Source organism: Haemorhous mexicanus, chromosome 7, assembly GCF_027477595.1.
Source record: "Haemorhous mexicanus isolate bHaeMex1 chromosome 7, bHaeMex1.pri, whole genome shotgun sequence".
NCBI lineage: Eukaryota > Metazoa > Chordata > Aves > Passeriformes > Fringillidae > Haemorhous > Haemorhous mexicanus.
The window spans coordinates 30,296,531-30,311,120 of record NC_082347.1 but is presented as its reverse complement, the minus strand read 5'-3'; the positions used below and the strand labels follow the sequence as shown (position 1 = coordinate 30,311,120).

General features: G+C 43.4%; 1 protein-coding gene across 1 annotated transcript in view; it reads left to right on the top strand.

Annotated features, from left to right (window-relative positions):
* NT5C2 (5'-nucleotidase, cytosolic II) overlaps positions 1-14,590 on the top strand; it is a 59,887-nt gene that overhangs the window by 4,787 nt on the left and 40,510 nt on the right. Inside the window, exon 2 of the mRNA XM_059851898.1 lies at positions 13,304-13,424. Coding sequence (XP_059707881.1) covers positions 13,324-13,424 — 101 coding nt within the window. The 5' untranslated portion in view covers positions 13,304-13,323. The remainder of the gene's footprint in view (positions 1-13,303; positions 13,425-14,590) is intronic.

Here is a 14,590-nt window from a genome sequence, read left to right as displayed (position 1 = left end):
GCGGGCCTTTGGATTAGCTGGCTTTGACCCAGGCCTTGTAGTTCTCCCTGTTAACATTGGCATAATAGATAAAATTCTTAAGACACATTCTTGCTAGATTTTCAGGAAGGAACTTTTCACTGAACCTTCCAGGAAGGTACACTTCCCCAAAACATTTTCCAACTGGGGTGGTCCAGTTTTGGCAGTTGTGGTGGCCAGATCTGGATTGTGAGACCTTCTGGGAGGGTTGTCCCCCTCTTGTGTGAGCTGCTGCCTTTTTCCTGGCAGCAGCTGCTGCCTGCACTGCTGTGGTAGGAACAGCTGCATGCCAGCTGTGTCCATCGGGCTCAGGAGGAAGCGTTTGGCTGCACTGTTCAGGCAGTGTTTGCTGCTGAAATGAGTATTCCTTATCTCCTTTGGAGAATGTTAGCTGTGGATGGGAATCAGCTCATACTTTACTGCTTGGACCGTGCTCCTCTTGGCATTTGCATCAAATGCAGTATGTCTGGCCATGGTGTATAGCAAGGGAAGCTTTGTAGTCAGTTTGTAAAGTAACCTGGAAAGGAAGGTAAATTCAGAAGACTGAAAAAGGTTTAGCATAAAGCACCCAGAGTTCTCTAGACTAGCTGAAATCTGCTGGTGTTTGGGTTGATTCAGTTGGTGGAGAGTTACATATAGGCATGCACAGTGAATAATTAGGAACATGAGGTCAGAGAAGAGCATGTGAATATTCTGCTCTCAGAAACCCAAAAGAGGTCCTGAGGTTTATGCCAGAGCTTTGTAATCATAACATGGCAATTACCAATAACAACATCTAAGAATAAGTGCTAGCAAAGGGCAGGCATAGGTAATTTTGGAAGTCAGTAAATAGAACTGTTGCAATCAAAAATAAATCATCTTTTAATGTTGATTTTGTTTGCTTTCTCTGTCTCCGAGATACCTTTTTCCCCCCCAAAGGAATAGCTAAATATGTTGGCAAAGGTATTTAAAATGTTTCTCTCTGATCTTTTCGGCTGTTACAAAGCAATTCCATTTCAAGACTATGCAAAGATGTATGTGGCCTTTGAAGTCACAGGAAAGGGCTGTAAAATTTGGTCCCAAATGTCCTCTTAAATCATGTCCTTTCTGACACTCTATGCAGTATTCCCTGGGAGCTTTTAAGAACAGATGCCCATAGTAGCTACATAATTGTTTCTTTTTTATTGCCTGTTCAGTTCCTAGTGCTACTCTCATGTTACTCTCACCATTTTCTTTTAGGTCAGGATGAGTTCATTCCCTAAAGAAAAAAACTGATCAGTTGACCATAGATTGCAGGTGTTCTGAGCATCAGTTAACTCGAGACTGACCCTGGAAACTGCTCTTCCAGTTAAGTTCCTGTAGCTTTCTCCTCATTGAATACCAGCGGCTGAGTGAAGCTGGAAAGAGGAATTCAGCATAGAGGCAAGCCTGACTAGTAAAGTTCTGTTAGTTCTGCTGTTTGGAAACTGAGGCAGGAGTCAAATTTCATTTTCCGCTTCATGCTGCAGTTATCAGTTGGTGCATCAGTGATGTTAAAGAGCAGGTCAGCAAGACAGCCTACCTTGAGTCTTTCAGTGTTTGGGGATCCTGCATGTCCACATTGCCTACCTTTGTTAAAGAAAAGAGTTGGAAAGAATTTTACTTTGTGTGATCTGAAATGGAGTGCCCATCCCTAGGCTTCAATAATTTGGGGACTTTTTGACATCTGATCAAAATAACACTGTAACCTTTCTAAGAGTTAGTTAAAAACACATTTGCAATCTAACCTTTCCTATTTTTTTTTTATGTGATAAGAGATTAGGTAGGTTCTTAACCTCTTGTTTTACATGTGTTTTAACTTCTCTTTCAATATTGCACTACCAGTTTTATGAGCCAAGGCCAAAATACTCTGCTTGCTAAATTGAGCAATCAGGAGGGACCAGATGATGAAAAACTAACAGTGTTTTACTCATCTACCACTCATTTTTCTTCTCAGGCATGTAGAGAGTAGATATTAACAAAGACAGTAATAAAACTCACTGTGAGGCCTCATAAATCAATGTGTACTGGTGGGGTCAGGAACAAATATTGGAAAGGTTAGAACATGGAGAGAACTGTGTTCCCATGTTGTGACGCTCAGAGCAAGGCTGGGAGTTTTTCATTTGCTGATTTGAAAGCAATCAGGAGGAGGCATTTCTGTGGCTGCCCAGGAGGCTTTGTGCTGGCTGGGCGTGTGGTCAGCTCTTTTTTCTAGTGGCTACACTAGGTCAGGTAACACACTGAAAAAGAAGTCCTGGGTGAATCAGGGCTTTCATACTGCTCTGCTAGGGACAGATCTCTGTAAAGGTGTCTCAAAACCCAGGGAATCCAAGCTGTTTGCTCATCTGCAGCAGGACAAGACTGCGCTGTTGAATGCATCTGCAAGTCTACGTCAACAAGGTGCTTGAGATTCTCTGAAGAGAGAGGAGAGAAGTCCAGAGGAAAGGTTCAGTGTTGGCAACTCTCAGCTCAGGTTTGGTATAACAGGGATGTGCTGATGATGCCTTTTTAGTTGTTTGTTAATGTTCTCTCACCTTTCAGGCTGGCAAGTTTCTTCCAGTTTGCAGCTGATGTAGTAGATCTGTGACTTCATTTTGTCCCTACTGAGAACTGCTTATGCTGGGGCAAATGCAGAGACAACACTCTGCGTCCTCCTCTGCTCCTGTGGTAGCAGGATTGATTTAATATTAAAAGCTAGGGAACTGAATGGCCCATGGGAAGGTGACTGTTTCCTCAAATTAACTTAGTGTTTTGTGTTTTGCTTGGACAGATAGTAAGAAGTTTCCAAAGAAAAGAGGTTGATTCAGTTGGAAGACGGTTTAATGTAGGTCTTTGGAATCACTTGATAAAGCTGAGGCAGTTAGGTTATCGAAGAGAAGACAGAAACCTAGCAAGAGCTCAAAGTCATCATAGATGTTCAGTTATTTTACCGATGAATTTAGTCACGTAGGATGCCTAACAAAAGCTGTACAAATTAGCAATCTTTTGGAAGAGCTTGTGTATGCTGCAAAGAAAGTGTTCGTAAAATTAATTTACTTGTAGAGTTTCCTGTAGTGGTGCCTCAGTACTACACATCTGTCGAAATTAAATGAGATTTGTGGGCTGATAGCATCTAGATGGGGACTGTACTGTGCCCTCAGGACAGATTTGTAATTTCATTTGTAATCAGGGAGACTATAATTACTATATTTGCCTCTGATTAAAAAAACAGGTCAGAAAAGTAATGAATTGTTCTCCTTATGGGATGGGGAGGATCTTCACATGGCAAGAGCCCTTCAAAGCCCTGTACAGTGTTCAGGTTCCCCAGTGTTCCATCTTTGTGCTTGCTCGGTTGGTAGGTCTGTGTGGCTTGTTTTACATCAGCAGGGAGCTGCTGCCTGCTGAGAGCAGAGTGCAGGGTAGGTTGTGGGTACTTGCCTTTGTGATCTCCGTGGTGAGTGCTAGGTACCAGCCAGCCTCTGGTTTGGGGAGAAAGAGGACTTTTGTGTGGCGCAGGTTGCAGGGAAGGGGTACCTGTAGGTACTGAACTAGGAGGAGCACAGAGCAGGAGGAAGTTGTACTTCTGGCGTTTGTGAGCACTTCAGGAGAGATGAGAGCCAGCCCAGGGTCGATTTCAATGAGCTGAGCCTGCACAAAGGCTGTGCTCACCTGAAAGGCTGGATCAGCCTCAGGGAAGGCTTCTTGGAAGGGAGGTGGGTAACCAATATGTGAATGAAAGCAGGAAGGACATGAAATCTGTGTTAGGCTGGTATGTGTCTGGAGCCCTGTGTGTTAGGATAGCAGGGAATCAGGATCCTCCTTACTAAATTATCTCTGTATTTATTTTCACAGTGCCCTTTACAGCTGAGGACTTTCATTATTTTGGTTTGGGTTTTGTGAACAAATAGCAAGTTGAAAATCGGCTGAGTTTTGTGTGTGAGGTCCGTGGCTTTGCTGAGTATTATTCTATGTCTGGCATAGTTCCATAGTCATCTGGTTTTTTGAAAGATGGGTTTACTTGTCAAAGATCTGTCTCTTACTGTTGGGTAAGTTCTCAAAAAGAAGAGAGACCAGGTTACTATATGAGCTTTTGGTCAGCTTTTTCCTTAAAGAAGGTGGGAGGAGAAGGGAATGGCACTGGAAAAGAAAACTCTTAGCAGGGAAAGAAACTTCTCAGTGGTTTTGACAGAGCAGTTCTCAGAATTGGATTGTTTTCAGCTGTTGATCTCAGTGTTTATTTTCAATTCCTTTTTTTTAATGAAGGAGGAGCCAGTGTTCCCCAGTTCTTTACTCAGCAGTGTGTCCCTTGGCGAGTGCTGTGTCTAGAGCCCTGGGACTCAGGCTGAGCAGCCAGTTGGCTCTCCTCACCACGACTGAGCAGGGAAGCCTTTCTGCTGAGGCTGGATGGAGATGTGAGTTCGTATTTCCAGCCTGCAGAGATGGTTCAGATGCTGATTCTGCTGTCACACCTGTTTGTGTCACCCATAAATGTGTAGAGAGGGCCCATCCTGCATGGAAGAGGGTTCAAGTGTCTCTAAAAAAATCATCCTTCTTCTTTTTCAAGACTAGAAAAAAGCTAGAATGAAGTTTCAGTATCTTTGCTTTTCCCTTAAAATATTAATGAAGCAGGGATGTGATCTTCAGAGATGAGGGGCTTTTTTGCCAGTAAGCTCAGTCAGTAAGGAAAGACAATAAAAATGTCCTAAGTGAACTTTTGGCTGTTAGCATTATCCAAGCTGTCCTGGTTGCATGCTCTCGGAATGGCTGTGCCACTGAGCCCAGTTGTGCATCTCAAATACTTTGTCAGTTGCTGCCATGCTTCTGGAAAGGCCTGTTACATCTGCATTTGCTTCCCAAAACACAGTGGAATCTAATGAAAAGCATCGTTGTTTTGAGACACTCTGATCTGCTGCCAAAAGAGCTACTGTTGTATAATCCTTAATAGCAGGTTAGAGTGGCAGTTGCTCCTAGGTTTGAAATTGGTATGTGGCAGGGTGGCTTCCCAGTTCTCACTTTGGGGAGGGCATGTCTCATCTTGTTCTTCCCTTTGGGAACTGCGACTCACACGGTGTTCAGCTGTCCTGAGTTGGGAATAGACCCTTGAACAGGCTGAACATCAGTGGTGCTGCTTAGGGGTGACAAGGAAAGGGAAACTGGCAGTTTCCTTTGAGAACAGGGAGCAGTGCTCTGTCTGCTGAGTACCAGGGATTGCATTTGTCTGTTCTTGCCAGCACATTGTTCTGATGTAAAAAAAAGAGTTGGAATAAAAAAAAAAATTATCTTGACTTCCCTTTCTGATTTGCAGAACTCACTGTGTATACTTCCATGCTGACATTTCTGCCTTTTGTGATCTTTATGTTAACCTACAGCTTGGCTGGCACGGTGTCAGGCTTCATCTGTGTAGCAAATAAAGTATTTGCAGGTATCATTCAAACACTGGATTCCTGTTGTGGTGGCATTGGCATCAAAGTTTACTGTCCAATTTTGCAGCTAAATCAAATATATGGGAACTCTGATAAATATTTTAAAAGAAATATACTATGAATAGTTTCTGTAGGGTGAGCTGTATTACAGCAGAGGGATCAAATTAATCTCTTATTTTTAATCTTCCAAGACTCTGGGCAACTAGAGCAATTGCTTATGGGAAAAACAATGTGAGTGAAGTATTTGAATTATGTTACATGTTTCTTGCTGGAATTTAACAGCTGGAAACAAAAGGCAGTGAGAACATCTTTGTAGCCAGGTCCATGCTTGCCTTTGGCAGGTGCTCAGTTGGACAGCAGTTTGGGAACCTCTGTGGCAGAGGTTGCTGCAGGCTGCTGAGGGCCTTTTCCCAAGGAGGAGAGTTTCCCAGGGCCATCAGGGTGCCTGGTTTGTATTGGTGTTGGCTCAGAAGAGCCTTTGTTTATCCATTCACCTTCTGTCTGTGTAAAACCACTTTCTGGAGATTTCTTTTGAATACTGATTGTGCCTCAGCCTCATATCCACTGAGGCATTGGGATATAAGGTGAGGAAGGGTCTCCTGAGGCTTGATACTCAGTTTGACTGACCTGCTGTATAGCTCAGACAATTTGACTTTTCTGCATTAATTCTTGACTCTGGAAAAAAAAAAAAAGGCTGATTGAAACACCCACACACTTCATTAAGAGCCCTCTGATGATGATTTCAGAAATTTGTTGTTTCATAGCTAACTCTCCTCTCTGTTAATATTTTTGTGTTGGTTGATTTATTTAACTTCCAGTCACCGGGTCTTGTTCTGTTATTGCTAGACTGAGAACCTTCCACATTCAGGCTGCTTGCCTGTGTGCAAATGCTTCTAGACCATTTTCAAATCACCTGCAGAGCTGCTTTTTGTACACTGGCAGCCTTCCACTCCAGCCTTACTCTCACAGCTTTATTCCTTTCTCAGTGCATTCCTTTCTGAATGGGGACAGCCGGCTGAAGACAGTTTTCCAGCAGAGTTTGTGTCAGAGAGAGACATGGAGTCCTGCTTGGTAGTCTTGTACACCCAAGGATCCTATTTGACCTGCAGCTGCAGCATTTTTTTGAGAGCTCATGTTTGCTAATTCTTCTCTGTGACGTAGCTCTTGTGCTTCTGGACCAAGTCTTGCATTCCTTAAGTATGATCCTTCTTTTTTTTTCTGGTGCTGGGAGAACGGGGCACACTAGAGTTAGAGAAGTGGAAAAATAGCATCACCCCTAACAAACTCTTTGTGTAAAAAGCAGTAAGTTGGAAATAACCAAAATGGTAGTTCTAGAAGAGATAGTGAGAAGCACGAGCTATATGGAATGTAGAAAATACACTTATGAGCTCACTAGAGAATGGAGTTCCTGTTTCAAGGCATTAAACTAATTTGCAGATAGATGAGAGAATGGATGGTCTCATGGTACTCAGAAAGGATCAGATCTGAGGTTTGCTCCTCAGAGTTGCACGGCAGATTTCAGTGTTTTCCAAATTCTATTCTAACCATCCATAACATTGATGATAATTAAATAATACTTAAAATATTTTAATGAACTAGAGCTGCTTGGAATTCCTGAAAGAATAGAACTCCTTGGATAGAAATGGACGGACACGAGAAGAAACTCCAAATTAATGTATTTCTGGGTTTTAGTGTGTCTAAAGCATCGGGGTCCTGGAGTATTGCTGGAGCTCTAAGAAATGCACAGGCACTCTGTGGGTATGGTTGTCAGTAGAAAAATTCTGATTTAAAAATCCATGTAAAACAAGCAGGGTTTTGTTAAATATATTTTACAATGTATTTGATACACAGATGTTACTTTAACATCTGGCTTTAAAGCAGATAAAATTCAGCCTGAAACTAGATCAAATCCCATAATAAATGGGATGAATAGAATTCTCCTTTCTTATATCTTACCTATTCAGAGGTAGTCCATGAGTTACCTACCAGTCAGACCATATTCAAATGAACATACAACTGGGAATGCTTTACCAATTTCACTAAAAGCACACTCTTGAAAAAGCAGCTTCATGATGCAAGCACTGTGGTGGTGTCCAAGAGTAACTGCTACCCCTTCCTGTAGGAAGAGTCAGAGCCAGTGTCAGAGATTGTAGGCTTGAAGCTAGGAGGTTTAGTATGATCCATGGAGCAAGGAGAGTGTTATCAGTTTAATGTAATCCAGTGGATCTTTGGATACCACAAGTGCCACCTGTAAGTGCACTACACGTCTGTGGTTAACCTTAACAGGTTCTTAACAGCAGCTCTCTACCTCTTTAATACCCTGTAATCAGTATACAGAATTATCCTGCTTAAAGCCAACCTTGATTACCATGAGGTGAGAGTACACTTTGAAGTGTCTCTTGGAAGTAATTTAATTGTCTAATATGAAGGATGTGTTTTGCCCATCCTGCCATAATGAACGTGAAGCCTTGCTTGTCTGACAGGCAACTACACAGAAGTGGAAGACCTTCAAGTGAAGAATTTAACTTTAGGCACAAGGAGGGGAGGAAAAAAAGGTCAGTTTTCTGATTTAGATAATTTACAAGCATCACTGTGTTTCTCTCAACTCATGGACGCAGTAGTTTTCCAAAAGCATTGCTAATTAAAAACGCCTTTTGGAAACAGTTTGCCTTTGGCCATCAAGCAGAAGTGTTGGCAGTAAAAGACAAGAGTGGTTTGAATTGTTATCCCAGGGCTGTGGGGAAGGGGGAAGGAGCTATGTGAACTAACAGCTAGTGTGTAGAGCTGCAATTCAGAATAAAAGCAGAGCATCATTTGACATCCGTGCAACCCCTGTGTCTTGGAGCCCATCAGAAGCCTGCTGCTCTACGTGCAGAAGTACAGGCTGACCTCTCTGTGTGTTTGCCAGTTGATGCTAAGTATTGAAATTTGAATTTGTGTAAATGTATACTGTGCTAGGAACATGCAGTGTATCTGTGATTCATCCTGACAGCACTAGGAACTCAGACTGACTTTTTGCACAGGGACTGAGGAATTACTCCTTCTGCATTTGCTTCCCAGTTGCTCTGTTATTACCTTCACTGGACCTTGCTATCCTTAGCTGACTATATGTGTTATGTGAGTGGGAGCTGGTGAAGTGCTTTGGGATTGCAGGTGTGAGAATGGCACTTCTGGTGAGGCCAGGAGCCTGCCCAGCCCCTGCTTGCACAGTAGCACTGGGAGGTGCCCTTGAGGGGGATGACACAGTCCTGGCCACCTTTTGCTGTCCATCCCAGGGGATCAGGAGGTGTGATGCTAACTCTAACTCAGGAGGTGGATTTCACCTCCTGCAGTTCTTGCTGTCTCAAGTGCCCAGCCTGATCAAAGTGCAAGCTACTTCTGCCCTCAGTGGAGGGAGTGGACTGCTCTTAGAAAGTGAGTCCCTTTCTTTTCCTAACCACCCTTACATGGACAGTCCCATAAGCTGCAGAAAATGTCGCTTTTCCCCTCTCCTGCCCTATTCGTGAGGCTTTGTCATGACCCAGACCAGGAATTCGACATGAGTCATGAACAAACCACCCCTATTCCTGCTCCCATTGCTTTTTGCAGTCCTCAGGATTTGAGGACAGTTTGCTCCTCCCTTGCTGAGACCCCACAGAGCACTTTGAGATGGAGCAGCGCTGCAGCAGGGAGCCAGGAGCTGCTCCAGGCTTGGCAACGGCGTCACAAGACTTGTCTGTCCTCCCACGGCTCCGGCTAGACACGGGGTTCCTGAGCAGAGCTCCCTGGGTGTGGTGATTTTCCCTCTGCTCGCTTTCCACTGTGCACGTCCGTGTGTGGGCTGTGCTGCCAAGGTATTCGTGGCTCTTGAGGCAGAACGTGTGAGCAAAGACAGATGTAGTGCCCGGTGAGAGAGTGCGAGTACGCTACAACCTTGGCTTCTGCTAGGGGTGCTTTTGTTTTGGGCTCTTTAAGCTCTCGGAGAATATCCTGGAAACAGTGGGATTGTCACCAGAGTTTTGTTCATCTCTGTGGTTTAGTGTGTATGCCTCTGATTTGGCACTGCATCATCGAAGTGGCAAGATGAACTCAGAAAAAAAAAGAGAGGCAGTCAGTGCATTTAGCATGAACATGTCGGATATTATCAGGTGCAGAAATTTCTAACTGTTTGCTGCCCGAAAAAGATTTAAAAAGTAATAGTAAAACTTGAAGGGAAATGCATCGGAATATTTTATTTAATTTGTATTTCTTTTATTTGAACGAATACACCATGGATAATACTTTAAATCATCTAAAATCTGACAAATGGACTTAATTCAAAATATATGCTAAAAATCTCAGTTCTTTTGGACCAAAGCATATGTGCTGGGCAACAGCTCTGTATCAAAGCTTTGCAGCTGAGATTTAAATACCTTTTCAGAAGGAATCCTGTACCATAAATGCTATCAGATGCTTAATTAAGATAGCACAAGCAAGGAGCATGTTTGCAATAAATTACGGGGATGTGTTCTGACAGGCTTTATCTATGTAAAGATTTCTATTTTTATGTGAAGCTATTTACAGATTATTGATTTCAAAAATAGATTTGTAACTAAAGAAAGATGCATCATATTTCAGTTGCTTGGAGTTGAGAATCCTGCCCGGCTGTCTGCCTGCTCTCTTAGATGTTTATTCCAGTGGCTCACAAGTGTATGGAGTGATTCTGTCCTTCTTATTTTTCTCTCTCTGTTTGGAAGAGGGAATTTGTATTCAGGGACCAGGTCCCAGGTTTCTTACCCACGCAAGTAGGCTGATTTTTATGCCTTTGAAGCACAGAACAATTTCAGTGAAGTCTGTGAGGCTTTTTGCATGAGTAAGACTTTCGGATGGCGAAGGTCCCTCACAATATATTTTGTCACTTGTCACTGTTTTGTTTCAGGGCAGCAAGCTGTTGTCACAGTGTCAGTGGAGCCTGCTAAGCTGTAAGCCTGCCTTTGAGTACGTGTAATAGAAACCTCCAGCTTATTTTTTTGCTACTTAATGCTGTGTGAACATTAGAAGAAATATTTTAATAAACCAAGGCCCAGCCTGAAGGTAGAGGTAATATTTTTCGTTAGAAGAACCTTTAGAATTTGAAAACTTGCAAGTTTGTGTACCCAAGAGCCTGTCTATTTTTTCCAGCCATACAGGTTAGTCTAATGAAAGATACTGTCTCTGTCTACAAACCTTGTCCTGCCTGCAAACTCTGTTGATTGCATCTACAGCAAAATACTGCTGGATTATTAAAATAATTCAGGCCTTCTTTGTTTAATTATGGAAACTCAGATTTTTGTGTTTTCCTCAAGTCTCAGCTTTTTGAATCCCAACACACATAAAATGATACTGTCTGGTTTCTCATATTGTAGAGGAGGGTTTCATCACATGGGAGCTCAAACTGTTTCACTGATTCCTTATATTAGAATGGATATTATAAAGCTAGCCTGCTAAAATTCTTCTGCCATCTGGATTTTAGGGTATTTTGTAGGATACTGTTGATGTATACTGTCAGCTCTCTGGCATGGATGGCCTCTGGAAGCAGTCCTAGCCTAGTACCTGGGTCAGCATCTGATGTGGAGTTGTGGTGATGGAAGCAGAAGAAATGGGAAGAGGCTGGCAGAACACGATGTCTCTGGTGTAGTCTGTGGGTGTAAATCTTTGAATCTTGCTGTGTGTCTGGCGGGGTAAGCAGAGTGGTGTACCCCTTCTAAACAGCAAGAAGCTTGGATTTGGACTTGTTTGGAAGACCTAGACCCAGAGCTGTCCAACAATCCTAAGGCTAGCCATGCAACAGGTTTTTCAGAGCTCTTTAATGTGCCTTTTAGAGGCCTTCAATGAGTGTGTCTCTTGGACCCAAATCTGGAGCTCTAGGCTAGTAGCTTTAAAATAGACCAAGGTGGTGATGATCTGGACCATCTTGGAATGTCCATGGAGTAGCTGCTTTTCCACCCTCAGAAAGCACAAGCCCTTGCCGTAGTTTGCAGACTTGGGGTGTTACCAGATCACTCCCTCTGCTGCATGCCTTGTCTGAGTCTGTGACCCTTGCAGGAGCGCTGCTCCTCTGCTGAGCAGCCCTGCTGTCCCTGAGGAGCCTTGCTGCAGGCAGTGCCCTGCCTTCTGAGTGAAATGGGAACAGGTCAGTGCTTCAGGGGCATTCAGTTCTGTGTGCTGTGCTGCCTTCTGTCTGCCTTTGGGCACGGCTCAAATAGATAGTGGTAATTACTTGTAAAGCCCTTGGTGGCTGTGGTTGGGGCTATTTTGGAAGCTGATTCTCCCTGCATGCCCTGTTGTGGAAGTTGTGGCTGGCTGGAATGTCCCGTCACCCTCTCGCTGTGGTGACCTCCTCTCCTGGGTGTGTGGCAGGGAATTCAGGGGGAGAGCTCTCAGCAATGGCATGCAGTCTCTTGGGCTGCCTGCCAGGGCCTGAATTTGGTGACCTTTAGGATGTGGCAGAAGATGCATTTGTAAACCTTGGTTATAGTAACTGGGAGAATGCTGGAGGAGGAGGAGGAATGTATTTTTTACAGACAAGCTGTCTGCTCTCTGTTTGATGCTTATGACCAGCAGATAGTAGGTAAATATACTAAGAAGTGCTGTGACAATTGGAACTGCTGCTCTTTAATAGAATTTAAAATTAGGAAATTATACACATTTCCTTGAGGAGCATGCATGTGACACTGAGAGTGCCGTGACTTCTGTCACTGGTTTCTGCACTTGCTCTGCTCTCTACTTTGCTGGAATCATTAAATTCCCTCCTGTAAAATGAATGCAGTCATATTTTAGAGTGTCCAGATGTAGTTGCTATATCATTACCCATGTAGTTTGTGGGTTTTTTTGTTTCTTTTAAGAAGAGCAAACAAGCCAAGACCTGCAGTCCAGCAGTTGTGTGGGTTACACCAGAATGTGGTTTCATGTAATATCTAATTTGGTATCACTGTGGGTTGTGTCTCCCACCCTGTTCTCCCCACCAGCTCTAATGACAGTATTGTGGCACGTTGAGCCAGGCTTAGCCTGGGTTCAGCTGACCAGTGGGAACTACTCAGCCTTTCCTCACTTTTGGTCAGTTGGTTTTGACAGGTGAGGACTTGGACTGGCGAGCTGAACTGACCCATCATGGGGCTGCTTCATAACCCCACCTGGTGCCAGGGAATGCAGCAGCACGTGTCTGGCTGGAAGAGCAGGTGAGCAGGATTGCCCCAGTGTACTAATAAGAAAATTGGGAAAGGTGCCCCTCTTTCCTCATGGCAGGGCCCTCCTGATGAGAAGGACTGTCTGTGGTTTGGTGGTGACAGCCGGCACTTGAGAAGGGGTGCTCGTGTTTGTAAAGATCTGCTGGTGAATATTTGCATCGCTCATGTTACAGGTTTGCAGAGTGTTCTTGCTCTGCCTGAATGTGTCTGACCTGCAGAGGACAAAGGATCATCTTTCTACTTTCCTTCCAATTGTTTCTGCTAATTTAGCATCAGTTTGAAGCTTTGTCTTTGCTTAGAGATCAAATAGCCAGGGACAAGGCTCTTTGTTTTCACTCTGTGGTAAAAGTGGCAAGGTCAGTCCCAGTGGGGCTTGTACGGTTTACACTGCTGAATTTATCTCATCTCTTAAGGGTTTTCTATCACCTACGGTTAATGCATATTGGTAACTCTAGCATCAAAAAAGACCCCTTTTCAGCAATGAAAACAAGGTCTCTGCTTGTAAAGGCATTTTCACCACAATAGATAGGAATATCTTTGCAGCCATATCAAACAGCCTTCCCAGCTCTCTGTTTTAACATCTCAAAGAGCAGCATCTTACTTGCCCTGCATACTCAGGTCGTGCCACTCAGGAAGTCTTGCGAAGTACCTGGCAAAACAAACCTTGAGCTTAAGCAAGCTTTTCTTTTCTATCTCTTTCAGAAATAAGTAAGCATTTGAAGATGACAACCTCATGGAGCGACCGACTGCAGAATGCAGCAGATCTCCCTGCAAACATGGATGGACACGCTCTCAAAAAGTACCGCCGGGAAGCCTATCACCGGTGAGTCATCCGTGCAGCTCCAAAACTAAACATAAACCCCACACTTCTTGGGGCTTTTTTTTGCTTGTTAGTGAAACAGGAAGGTTGTTCTTAACTTCCTTGTACAAGTTGGTAGAAGAGAGCTTAGAAGATGGCACAGTATTGGCCTGCAGGAGTTTGCAAACCGCTGAGTTGAGACAAGTGTACTAGAGTGAGAGACGATATGCTTCTTGTTGCAGTTAAAAGATTCATCAAAGTCAGATTTTGGATAGAAGCTTTCAAGTCAATAAATAATCAGTGGCAGAGGTTTTATAATAATTATTGCAGTTCACACAGGGAGAGCAGAGAGAGCAGAGCCTTAGACACCGGAATGCACAAATATGAATAAGGAGGAAATCAAATGGGGTCAGAAATTGTTTGAGAATTACACCTAGTGTGATTAACTGTGGGACCACAGGAACATGCAGGAGCACTAGGCAAGGGCCCAGCCTTTTCAATGCTAGGTGTAGCTAAAACCATCAGAGTTCAAAATAAAAGGAATGTTATCACTCTTAGTTTATAGTTTGGGAATCAAAGTGCTGGCACTAGGTTGTTTTTATGAGATCACATTGGAAGTTTGGCTGATCCAAGAATTTAGGCCACAGCTCTCAAGGTTCCAAGCATAGAGCATAAAAGTGGGATGAAGTCTGTATCCTTATCAGATGTCTGGACTGATACAGAGTTAAAAACAACAGGATCTAGTAATTGTCAGTATTCTGTTTGTGGGAGGTGTACCTTCAAAGTTTAGCTTCGTTATTTTGAGAAGTCATACAGTGTGATGATGAGAGGATATTCAGCAGAAGGGGAAATGTATGTCTGATGTAGAAACAGAAACATTTAACCTCATGCTTAAATGCCACGTTGCATTTGTGATTCACATTGGTGGTATTTCTGGGGAAGTGTTTTGGAAGTGTTAGATATCTTTTGATTCTCCAAATGGAATCTAATTTGAGAAAAACGCCTTAGTGCATCATATGATTGGCCAGGTTGTGCAAGTTGCAGTGTCCAGGGCTAAGTGATGGATCCTGTGATGCCTTTCTGAAGCTTTCCAATTTCCAATGAATATGTTTGAGCAACATGTCTTAAGTGGTGGCATTATTTGAATCTCTCTGTCAGCTGGTTTGTCAGATATGGACAGATACAGTTAC